The sequence below is a fragment of the Kryptolebias marmoratus genome, linkage group LG4 (assembly GCF_001649575.2).
Source record: "Kryptolebias marmoratus isolate JLee-2015 linkage group LG4, ASM164957v2, whole genome shotgun sequence".
NCBI classification, from domain to species: Eukaryota; Metazoa; Chordata; class Actinopteri; order Cyprinodontiformes; family Rivulidae; genus Kryptolebias; species Kryptolebias marmoratus.
The window spans coordinates 5168017-5180802 of record NC_051433.1 but is presented as its reverse complement, the minus strand read 5'-3'; the positions used below and the strand labels follow the sequence as shown (position 1 = coordinate 5180802).

Sequence of the window (12786 nt, the reverse complement as noted above, 5' to 3'; positions counted from 1 at the left end):
CGCGCTTTTTAAACGATTTTAAAGCCGCCTGTGACCGGGCCAGTAACTCCTGAAAGACAATACCCGGGGAGAATAAAAACCCACGAAAACAACGCGACAAACCCGGAAAAGAAAAGCGGAAGAATTAGCTGAAAAGTACATAACAGTTGAAATATTCGTTGAAAAAAATCTAAATACGCGTGATAAAGCGGGCAGTCGTTTAAATATAATATGTACGAGTCATTATTCGTGTTAAAATACAGCAGGCGTGCATTTAAAGACACCTCAGCTTAAAAAGAAGATGAGACTCTGAAAGTACTTTTAGTCCGAAATTATTATGATTTTTGAAGACATTTCACCCATTTTGTGCCAAAATCAGCGTCAGGTCTTGCTTTAGGTAAGTGTGTTTGTTTATTTTCTAACATTTAGCTGCTTGTTGATGTCTGTTTTTAAAAAGGTGCTTGCTGTTTTTCCAATAAATAGTTGCATTTATTTTTTATTTATTTCTATCAGAGTCTGTTCCTGTTTACCTGACATCTAGACTTCAGCCCAGTCATGTAACATGCCCTGATCCGAGTGTTTTGGCTTTTGTTACTGATAACAATGGTCCGAATAGCCTGGTATCAAGAGAAGGTAGGATCAGTACCTTTTTCTGCACTAACAAGCATTTCCTAAACATATTCTTCCTCTTTCTCTCTTTGCCTCTGGTTATATGTTTCAATATATGTGTGATAATATGTGTAAAATATAATAACATGAATTTGAAACAATACTGTAGGACTTAATGAGCAAAATATAACAGTTTTTTTATATTTCACACCTTAAACAAATACAAATGGTCTCAGGAAGAAAGAAGTCTAAACCAGTTCAGCATATATTATTTTAATGTGTTGGATTTAATTTATTTTTGTGTCCTCTGTGTCCTGACAAAATGTTAAAACGGCGCTCGTAAAACAAACTGTGGATCCTACAAAGTCTTGAAAAGTTCAGTTTGATTTATTTTGTATTTTCTGGGTCTGGATAAGGATAGAAAATAGAAAACATTTCCATTTAAAGACTATCTTTACTTCTGAACTGAGCTGAAATGTGCAGAGTATTTCACATTAACTAGAAATATGAAAAATTAACTTTTAATTCATATACAACTTACAAACTTCCCAAAATGGAAATATGGCACACAGATTATTCTTTGTTGTTGGACACCCTGTCTGTACTATTTATATCATCATCATCATCATCATCATCATCAGGAAGATGTAATGATAAATCATTACAGAGCCATTAAATAAATAAAAAGTAGAGTTTATTGTTTTCCAAGCTGAGGTAACAGGAGTTTGTAACTTTTGAACAAAAATATTCTATCTAGGCAAAAAACTACAACTTTAATAATAAGTAAATATAATAATAAATATAATTGTTTAATCAAAGGAAAAAAATCTTTCCCTGATCCAAACATTTTACATGCGCTCACACTCCTGAACAAACTTGGTAAGTTGTAGAAAATTATGTTTTGACAAAAAAAGGGACTTGAAAATGTGGAAGGAACTCTGCAAGACTGAACCAAAGTTACTCAATTTTCTCAGTTTTTTCTAGGCGTTGTAGTCGATTATTCTAACCTTGTTATTTATCCTTATATCAGTCGTGGTTTGGGCAACAAGTGTCCCTTTTGTTTTTGAGATTAAAATGTTTCTCTCATAAGATTTTTGTTTTTATGTATGGATCGTTGTCAATATTTGCACAGATTCATTTGCAAGAAAAAAACCTAAAAGGGTTCTAATATGATCCCAGTTTTAAAGTTCTTAAAACTCCATTTAAAAACGTAGCCCACCTGTAAAAACACCAGTCTGTTTTGTATCGTGTTTCTCTTCTCAGCCTAAACCTTTTGGTATTTCTGTCCATCACGCCCAGCCCTGATCCAACTAGTAATAACTTGTGTAAGAAGCAGGAGAGAACAAAAGGAGGCATTTTTGTTGCTGTGTTTGGAGGATTATGCTGCTAAGTCTTAGCTATTACCTCCAACAGTTGATGTAGATTCATTATTATCTGTCCACTTGAGATGATTGCCTGAAATGAATGATTTAATGTCTTTTTTTTTCATTTGGATAATTTATGCTGTCATTAAACCAGGGTGTTTATTTATTTGACTGTTCAAAAGCTGGCCTTTCTGTGCTAACCCGGACACATTTCAGCTGAACTGCTTGTGTCTCTTGTTGGGTTTTGTTTGGATCTAAACAATGAGAAAGCTGCTGCTGCTGCTGCTGCTGTTTTTGTTACAGATCGGCGCCTACGATCAACAAGTCTGGGAGAAATCGCTGGAGACAGCGGATCTCGTTGTAAGGCACATTTCTCTGTGAAGAAGTCGTTGTTTGTGTTGCTGTTATCTGTAACCTGAGGTATCTGTTGCCTTCAGGGTTTAGAGAACAAACCAAAGAAGACTGGTCACATCAAACCAGACCTCATCGATGTTGACTTAGTAAGAGGTGAGGACAGATGGGAAGACGTCCGTCTTAAAATGCATTTAATGTAAATTCTTACATTAACCCAAACTCGTGTTTGAATAAATTTAACTCTGCTCTGTTTGTTTCTGGTTCTTTCGCCTTCTTAGGCTCAACATTCAGCAAAGCCAAACCGGAGAGTCCGTGGACAGCTCAGACTCGGAAAGGTCTGGTCCGAGTCCTGCTGTACCCGTTCTTCTTTCAGTGGTGGATTCAGGTGACATCCAAGTCCATCTCCGCATGTATCCTCGTGCTTTATTTCCTACAAGGTGAGCTCTCTGTTTGTAATCCCCACCTATGTTTCCCACAAGACAGATCTGCCGTAAAAGGTTAGAACAGAGGTCTGCAACCTGTGGCTCTGGGGCCACCTGTGGCTCTGGGGCCACCTGTGGCTCTGGGGCCACATGTGGCTCGTTGGGCTCTCTGCTGCGGCTCTTTGTAGCTTTGACCAGAATTAACATGGAAATGATGATTATTCACATTCATAGCAATAAGAGAAAAGGCAAATGTGCGAATGATGCCACTAATACAAAGAGCGAAACGTATTAATCAGATCATGCTTGTAGTTTTTTAGCCTGTTAGCTACTTTAACTACTTTTCTTACAGTTTGATCTTTCTTTCAAATCCACTAAAAACTAAACAAATTAAAAACCTTTAAGGCAAGGAGACAGACAAATCATTAAAGTAAGGGTTTTTACTAAATCATAGCAAACCAATTTGACAATAAAAATCAGAATTAAAAGCTCACCTTTGATAGAAACAGAATTAAAGCTGGAGTGAACGAAGGTTGCTGTTTTAATTTAAAAACATTCAGTAAGTCACAAATAAATATCCAATAAACTGGCCTTATATATATATATTTTAACTGTATGCTTTATTATTTCAGGGGAGGACCTATAAATAATTTTCACAAATAAAGAAAGGGCTCACATAGACCTTCAGAGTTCAGTGTTTTAATCTTACCAAAGGTGTATAAATTACTCCCAATGGGTTTTTTGATGGTAAAGGTTGCAGACCCTGGGTTAGTGATCACATAAATGAGATGTAGCAGCGTCCAAATAACACATTTCCTGTTTTAAACAAACACACACTCTTATATTGATGTGTTTGCTTTGTGTTGTAATTAAACTGAGTTTGCTGAGCATGTTTACACGTACTTGAAGAAAATGGGGTTTGATATGTTTCAAGGACAAGCTGCTGTTCAAAATCATAAATGTGTTTTCCAGTCGCCTTCCGTTTTATTCCAGTCCCAGAATCTAAAACCACTGACTTAATTCTGATTGTTTAAATTCATTTATGCACCACAATAAACCTGTTCCATCTCACACCTGAGCAGCACAGAAGAGACCTCATTAGTACACATGAATTCTGTTATGTCTCCCCAAAGAGACCGTTTTGTTTGTTGTTGCCAAATGTTTTGCTCCCCTCAGTGGCGGCGGTGGCTCTGTACCTGGAGGTCCCCCGGGCGAGTGCCAGCGAGGTGTTTGGGCCCATGTGTCTCATGCTGCTGCTGGGCACCGTGCACTGCCAGATTGTTTCCACTGAGTCCAGCCGGTGGCCCTCGGGCAGTCCAGCTGCTGGCAGCAGCAGCAGCCCTGCGCGCCGGAGGAGGTGCTGTTTATTTTGTTTGTTTTTATCTCAACAGACTCTCACCTCTGGGCTCATACATAAACTCCCACATTAAGCACCCAGAGACTTCTCATTAACTGTGTGCCGTGCAGCAAAGGCGCTCAGATTCTGTCACTGCTGTGATTTCAGACCAGCTTTCTGGCACAAGATAAATGATTTCAGTGCTCATTTGTATTTTAGGAACATGCAAAAACTCTGCAACTTTTATATAAACTCATTCAAATGGAAAAGAAATATCAAAAAATTAAAATGTTTCTACCCAGCTGATGTCAAAGTGGATCTGCAAGTTTTTAAGACTTTCGCTCCTTATTAAAAGCACAGTTTTCACAAACCTACCAACGTAAATGATTTTAGACTTTCTTCTCAGTTTCCTTGTTGCATTATACATAAAAGCAGGCCCTTATTTTGTCATAAAAATGTCTTAATTTATGTATTTATTGATCAAAAATATAATTTTTTGTGCATTTATTATATTATTCCTTTATTTAATCTTGTCTATAAATCTGTAAATAATCTGTTTACTTTTACTGGGACTAACTGAGAATAAGACATTATTATTTAAATTTTTAAACCAGAAATTTGTACATATATACTATGTTATGTATTTGAGTTTAGGGCTTTAGGAACAGCGGTTGTAAGGAAATATATCTTTCTCCTTTTTTCTCTTTGAGCAATCTTTTTTTTATTCCGTCTTCTACAGGCCGAGGAAGGGCAGAGGGCTGAAAAAATCCGAAGAAAAGAGTGACAGCAGGAACACGGAGCTGCAGGGGCTCTGGCAGTTTGAAGATAGCCAGCGATTATTCAGACGCGAGGAGAGGAGGGTACGGTCTCATCTCTGTCAGTCTTTGGAGTCAACAAATGTGTGTCGTTGAACTGTGGGGGATGGAGGAGTAAAAGCCTCGTTCTCGGCAGCAGAAGCAATTTTCAAAGTGACTATAAAATACTTTTTATGTGTGATGTGTCTATGGGAGGACAGTTTTGTTCTTAAATGTTTTTAGCTCTTTGTTGGCACATAAATGACACTATTGTTGCTAAAATATACATGAACAGACTGTGTAAAAGAGCTGGCATGCTAATTATTAATGCTTCCCGATGAAAGGTAAAGCTTTAATAATCGTGTTTTAACTCCAGGTGTGGTAAATTAGAGTTTAGTTAACAAATAGTCTCGTTAGATTTCCTTATAAATCCTGTTTCCGGGTGCAACTAAAGCTCCTTTCAGACATGCACTCGTCTCTCATAGGCTGGCTGCAGCTGAACCTTTTGGCATCATGTTGGATCGCTTTTTCATAAAAATCTTTAGCGGCAGAACGCCCGGGTCAAGCCAAGTGAAGGCTATAAATAATTCTGATTATGCTGTGTTGGATTTTGGCTTTATTTGCAGCGACCTCTCCCTCTCTGTCTAACACCCACGCACATTGGGAAAACAAAGAGGCAGAGATGGAGTAAGGTTTATCTGGAGTTGATAATATCAGTATTAAATTCGGCACGTGCTTTAAAGCGCCCAGAAGAGGCCAAGTGGATATGCAATCGTTTTCTGTCTTGTGTTTCTCCCTTATTGTTGTGGGAATGTCTGTTATCTGAAAAAAAACACCTCATGACATGTTCATCTGATATCTGTTCAATTTGTATAAAATCAGACAAATTTTCACCCACATTTTGTAAAATTAACCAAGTCAAGTTAAACTTTATTTACATAGATCTGTTTTCAATGTGCCTTTCAACAAAACTATAAAAAATACACAGACATATTCATTCACATTCGCTTCATTTTTTCACTTCAGAGAAAGAAAACCGTAAAAAGCTGCAACTTTTTCCTCTAAAATTTAACACCAACGACTCATATTTCTGCTTAATCTTAGTTTAGTTGCATGACTTCCATACGTTATTATCATTTATACATTGTATAATGGTGTTTATAGAATCAACAAAACATACGGAAATGTAAAACTGCAAATCATCTGCATATAATATTGAGATAGTTTCTGAATAGCGTGTACAATTAGAAGCATAAAAACTGAATAACACTGGACCAAGAATTGAACCTTGAGGTCCACCACACGCATCACACACTTAGTCAAAGCTGAAATATCAGATAGACCTAAAGAGGTGTCAGTCTCTAATATATGTTGTAAACTTGTTAAGAACCGGACCAGGGAAATGTTGATTCCTCTTAGTGTAATAAATCTCAGATCTTTATATGTGTTTATGTTGTTTTTCAGAGTAAATGTCATTCTGATGATCTCTCCAGTGAGGAAGAGGAAAATGGACCCTCAGTGGAAGTAATTCGACCAAAACATCAAAAGGTTCGCCAAGCTAGCCCAGCATCAGTATCTGCTTCAGCATCTTCTGTCAGGAAGAGAGTCGTGAAATCAAACCCTAAACCGGCACCAAGACCTCAGGTAAACCTTATTGCACAAGAAGTTAAAGGGGCAAATTCAGTTTTAAAGTATGTTTAATTAAATGTTCCCTTGCCTCAGACCTGTAGTTTGCGTAGAGTCTGTGTTTCTAATGCACAATAATGAAGAAGTGCACTCTTAATGATAAAATGCCTTCTGCTGGGGGCAGGAGGGGAATGTGGCTTCCAACAAGGTGAAGCCTCAGGAGGTGCAGCGCCTCAGGCTGGGCTCTCGTCCTGCCTCTGACACTGACGACACGATGTGGGAGGAGCTCCTCCAGGAGCCTGACTCCGCCTCCACAGGGAGCAGTGACAGTGAGAGTAATGGGAGGTACAGCGCTGGGCTGAACCTCCAACAAAACACCACTCTGAGCAGCGGTGATGAAAGCCTGCAACAAGGAATCAGCAATGTAAATATCCCTCAATCTCAACTTATTCTTCTGCTGCTTTTTTTCTTTAGGTGGTGCATCTTATTCATATTATTAAATTTAATTATGTCATGAATATTTTTGTATATTTCACTGTAATCTATAAACTGCACCATATAAAGTCAAAAAGAGCCCCAAAATGACCTCATATGGGCCGTGACGTGCCAGGTTACATGTACACACGTTGCTGACTGTCGTGTGTAATTTCAGAGCCAGCTGACTTGGCTTCAGGCATGTCACCCCTCCAAGGACCGCGTTAGCGCTATAATATGGGAGAACGGGGAGTGCAAGAAAGCAGACATATCGGTACTGGAGATCAGCGGGATCATCCTCACACGGGTACACCTTCACACCTTTCTATTATTCTGAAATCTCTGAAAAGAATTACTTACATGCTGCTGGGAACAACTCATTGTTATGACTCTGTTGACCAAAAATTCGAATCATTTGCTGTTATAATCTTTTTTTTAACACTCCCATTGAAAGATCTAACTAAGAGTGTCTAAAACTGTTTCAGAAAAGCAGTGGAAGCAGATGTTACCTGTCTGAAATGTTTGTTGTTTCAGGTGAAGTTAGTGGAGCAGGGTATTGGTTACCTTGTCTTCGGTGGCCTGATGACCGCCACGCTGGCGCTGCTTCCCTTCGCATTCCGCCTGGCTCAGCGTTTGGACATGCCGGGCCTTAGCTCGCTCTCTCTCGGACAGCTGGTTGAAATCGCAGTGGGGCCGACGGATGGCCGAGCTTACGCCTTCTTCTTCATCACAACGGTTCAAAGAGTCTGCCTCACAGGCCTGTTCTTTTTCATGATGTGTGTGGCTGAGAGGACCTACAAACAGGTGAGACTTCCAACGTAGGTGAACCTGAAGCAGTTTTACCACTTTACTCAGAGTTTATCAATGCGTCTCAGGGGAACTCTTCTACTTCTTTTTTCATTTATACTAAACTAATTGAGTTTTAACTTTGCTTAGATTTATTAAAATTGACGAAACCTTTAGGTGTATTGATAAAAGATTAAACCTCAGTCACTTTCCATCTGGTTTGATCTTAGTGTTTGCTACCTTTGAAGACTCCATATTATTATCTTGTTGCTTCTCTTTACTTTAGAGTTATGTCAAACTGTGGATATCGTCACTAACTCTTAAAATAAAATCTCACTGGGCTGTGACTGCTGGAACCTAGTTATCAACTCAACCTTGACTCAAAAGTGCAGAAAATGCACAAACTTTCTGTTGCATTTTCACTCAGATCTGAGTGTTTGCAACCAAGCGAGGTAGGTGGCTGAGTTCTGAGCGGACAGTCTTTGACAATCACCATTTATCTTTGCATGCACGGCTTGCAAAACTGTATTCCAACCCATCCATGCTATTTAATTATCCACATGTCCACGATGTCCACGTCACCTCTGGGACTATTTTGAAGGAAACTTTCCTGCACAATTTCTTAGAACATGTTCAAAGTTCCAGTGACAGGATTGCGTGCCTCTGCGACTCAAAGGAGGAAACTGAGAACTCAGGTGAATGTTGTGAAACACTCTGGAGACTCCCTCATGAATGATTTTTGCCCACCAATCACAGCAGTCGCATCCCATTGAGATACTACCTTAAAGAACACAAAGTTAGCATCGCTTCCTGAAAGGCTTTGATTGCAGTTTTGGCTTTTTTGGGTTTGTTTTCTGACATTATCTTTTAACATGTTTGCCTAATGCCTGCCAAGAGACTCATTTTGGTAAACAAAGAAAGACGATCTATGTTGCCCTCAGAAGATCAGCACTGTTTACGTGCTGGCTCATGGCAGAGGAGCGCTGAGTGGGCGGAGCCTCCGATCCAGACGAGGAAGCAGCATATGCACCCAGATCGGTCTTTTCGCCAATAAAACATAACAGGGTTGTTTCAGAGCCGAAGAAAAGGCCAAAGTATAGTTCAGCCAAGGCTGTGCATTAACTAGCAGATCATTTCTTGTGATTTTATTCCCACATTCAGTGAATCAAAGATTAATGAGCTTCTACGTTCTTTCCCTAATTTGTCACTTCCTCCCACCGGCAAACACTTTCTTCCCCCGCTCATTTAGGAAATGTACTCATCCCTTGCTGCTCATTTTGACTTGCTCATTTGGATGCAATAGAAAAGAAAAACCGACCCATGTCATTTTCAACTAATCACAGACAACAAAGGATCTGACAAAAGACAGCCTCATTTTTTCCAAATCCATAGAAAACAAGCAGTTCACAGGATGCAGTTCTGTTCAAAAGTCTTGAGCCAGCTCTCATGTCTTAGTTTATTTGTTTTTCTTTCTGTAAACAAGGTAGAATTAGTGAAAAACAGCTATTGTACTAGATGAGCTATTTATAATGCCTGGGTAACTGTTACACAAAAAGGTCCAAACATTTTCCTCTTATTTTATGGCTGCTTGTCACAAAAATCTTTGCAAATTCATATAGAAGTATATATTTTCTTTTTAAGTTATTGTTAAAGTTATGATTTTTCACTGTGTGCATCCATGTTTTCTTACAGAGACTCTTATTTGCCAAATACTTCAGCCATCTCACATCAGCTCGCAAGGCCAAAAAATCGGAGGTTCCTCACTTCAGGCTGAAGAAAGTGAAAAACATAAAGATGTGGTTGTCACTTCGTTCTTTTCTCAGGGTGAGTGAACCCTCACTGTCACGTGTTGCTTTGCTCACAGAGGATTGTCCTGCACTTGTTTTGGTAACAAGATATGATTGTTTTGCTGTTCGTTACAGAGACGAGGCCCGCAGCGCTCCGTAGATGTCATTGTCTCAACAATATTCCTTTTAGCACTTTCCTTTTCATTCATCATCTGTTCCCAGGTCAGTCACACATATTGGATCAGGTCTGATGTGTATGAAGAATGTTGATTTTATTGTGTTAAATAAATAGAGGAAGTCTGAAATAACAACATGTTGAAAATATGCAACAATCTATGCTTATTGCATAACTGAGCTCAGATCTGTTTGAAGCCAAATACCCTCGCTGTCTCAACATGTAACACCGCCTCTGCCCCACCTCAGCTTCTGCACAACCACAAGACGTTTCTAGAGTCTTTAATAAACTGGGAGCTGGTGGTGTGGTGCTCCTCCCTCCTCCTCTTCCTGCTGCGACTCGCCACTCTGGGCTCAGAGACCAACTCCAAGTACAGCAACTCCTCCATGCTGCTGACTGAGCAGGTGAGGCCCCCTGGCTGCAGAAGGCAGGAGGTGCAGGAGCTTTAAGCTCTGAACAGTAGGATCAACTGAGTCATTAGGTGTTTTCACATCAGTTATAGGGTTATGGGGACCTGTGTTTGCTTTTGCACCACCTGGGGACCGACTGTCAGTGTCACTGCATGTGACTTTCAACAACAACAACAATGGAGGATAGAGTCATCAGAGCTGTTGTTGTGGCCTTTTACCTTCTTGTAGTCCTGCTTTATTTTTAAAATTTTGTCCTGAAATTGTTTGAGGGTCTGGTAGGTGTCCAGCTTGGAGAGTTCTGCAGAAGTCCTGCTGAAATTTCTTTCTTTTTAGATGAACCCAAGAAGAATATAGGCTCAGTAAAGTTTGGACTTTGACGTTTCTTCTTTTCTTCAGGAAGTTTTCCATCTTACCAATGATTATTTATTATTATAAATAATGCCAACATTGTTTATAAATGGTGTGGGTCCTGGAAGAGCTTTAAAATTGCTCAACCAATCGGTCAATCTTATGTATAGACCTTTATGTCACTCAGTGGTCCCCACTGTGGTAAGAAAGCATCTGCTCTAAAGCAGGAGCTAAAACACACAGTTACTGGGACCATGACCAGCCACTGTGCCACCAGTGCCAAAACAAAAAGACAAACTGGTTTTAAGAGCTGTGACCAGGTCCCCTGTGGTCCCACCGCACTTCTTGTTTGTAGGTTTAAGAATAAATTTGTCAGTCTTTGCTGTGCAGGTTAGAGCGTGTAAAGCTGTTGTTGGTTGCAGATCAATTTGTATCTGAAGATGGAGAAAAAGCCCTATCAGAAAGAACAACTCAATATCGTGAACAACGTGTTAAAACTGGCTACAAAGCTGATGAAGGTAACATACATTTGAACTTTTTAATTATTTTTTATAAATTGGCGCTTAATTTGATCAAATGCTTGTGTTTCTACTTGGGTTTCAGTTGTGTCTGTTCAGTAAAAAAGTAAATTGTGCTTAAAATCAAGTTATAAATAAATCCTTACTAACTTTGTGCTCCATGTTCTTTAAATTTAGCTCTTTCTGCCACTGTTTTTAATGCATTTAAACACTACCCATATTCTAAATCTCAAGGACTTGTCGTGCTTTCTGCAGGAGTTGGATACTCCCTTCAGACTGCTGGGTCTCACTGTGAACCCTCTGATCTACAACATCACAAAGGTTGTTATCCTGTCTGCTGTTTCTGCAGTGGTCAGTGAAATGCTTGGCTTCAACATTAGAGTGAGTCGAGTTTTCTTAAAAGTATATTCACTTCTCATCTCCTCAGTAGCTTTCAGGTGTATAAAAAAGCTAAACTAACTGAAGGAACGCACATCGCCTGCCACCTTTCATGTCAGAGTTTTAGATTAAAATCGTCTTGTGTTAAGAAATGATGCATTGTAACCATTTTGGAACATAAACTCATCCAATATCTCACATGATTAAAATGTAAAGTTATAGCCATTTATGATTAGGCTAAGGTTGATTAGCTGTTGTAGCATATATAATAACAAACATGGACTTTAGGTGTATGGGTCCATATTCTTCATATATGCTCTATATGCTTTAGTTTATTTTTTCATAAACATTCGATCTGTAAGTGTATCAAATTTCTCAGTAACTAGTGTTTTTCCCTCATTGTCACACTGTTTATTACAGCCTGCGTTACTGAAACTATTATCTGCATCACTCGTTTACCTTCGGTAAAATAAAATACCTTTTTTTTTACTTATTTATTTCCAGCTGTGGAAAATCAAACCTTAATGTGAAGAAAACAACAAGCCACTAACAGTCGGACACTGGAGTCCAGAAACGGTCTGCTCTGTCCAAGGTCGTGAGAAGTGAGGGTGCTGAAGGAGCTGCAGCACCCCCTGGTGGCCTGAGGAAATGCATGTCCAAACACAGTTTACAGAAAAAGAATAAAGACGAGTTTTATTAGCGCTTTAATTGTTCAAATTCCATTAATAATTAATATTAATGATTCTTGGTAATCTGATATATAAACCAGCACACACACACACGTGCGCCTTCTTGGTGAAACGTCAGTCGTTCGAAGGCCAGAGATGCTCCGACAATCACTCACACACCGTTTCTGGCTGCTCAGCTGATGTGGGTGGGGGGCGTGTGTGTTTCCATCCGCTCTGCCACAGACGCAGTGCCTGACCTCTGACCCCTGGACGTTCCTTTGTAAGTGGTTTAATATAGCACTAAGCTGAGACGTGAGATCCTGTCAAACTTCTGTGGTATCCAGACTGAAATGTCCCTCCTGTATGGATGTGACTCAGCGTGTTGGTTAATGCTGATGGTGTACATATTTGGGGAATTCAGTTTTTTTAATGAAATGTAAAAGAAACAAGATGTATTAAATCACTTTTTATAGACTTTTGTATATTTAAGGGGTGTCCAAATGATTATTTGTACTTTATTTATTCTTGTTTCTGATTTAGCTCCTATGATCTGATTTCATTCCTCTTTGACCACCTTTCTGTATCCAGGACCAAATTTGAGAGAAAATGTTTGGAATAAAGTGTTGTTTTTTCCAGCCAGAGATGTTGGCAATAATTATCACAAAGGCAGACAATAATGTTTTTGCTCCTGTGTTAATGTGTCTCTGTTATAAAATATATCTTGTGCAGGACTGAAAACATTTTCATGCAACTCTCAG

General features: G+C 39.2%; 1 protein-coding gene across 2 annotated transcripts; it reads left to right on the top strand.

Moving 5' to 3' along the window:
• The first annotated feature begins 93 nt into the window (after positions 1 to 93).
• phtf1 (putative homeodomain transcription factor 1) lies at positions 94 to 12665 on the top strand. Of its 2 annotated transcripts, XM_017408899.2 has the most exons (17): positions 94 to 376; positions 493 to 612; positions 2256 to 2312; positions 2390 to 2459; positions 2585 to 2743; positions 3905 to 4085; positions 4804 to 4924; positions 6323 to 6502; positions 6669 to 6908; positions 7137 to 7265; positions 7493 to 7762; positions 9437 to 9568; positions 9667 to 9753; positions 9955 to 10110; positions 10887 to 10982; positions 11238 to 11363; positions 11865 to 12665. In XM_017408899.2, the coding sequence occupies exons 2-17, from the start codon at positions 583 to 585 to the stop codon at positions 11883 to 11885; spliced, it is 2055 nt and encodes a 684-aa protein (XP_017264388.1). In that variant the 5' UTR covers positions 94 to 376; positions 493 to 582; the 3' UTR covers positions 11886 to 12665. The 2 variants fall into 2 exon arrangements, with proteins under 2 accessions (XP_017264388.1, XP_037831001.1); XM_037975073.1 differs by having other exon boundaries at positions 493 to 2312.
• Positions 12666 to 12786: the final 121 nt, after the last annotated feature.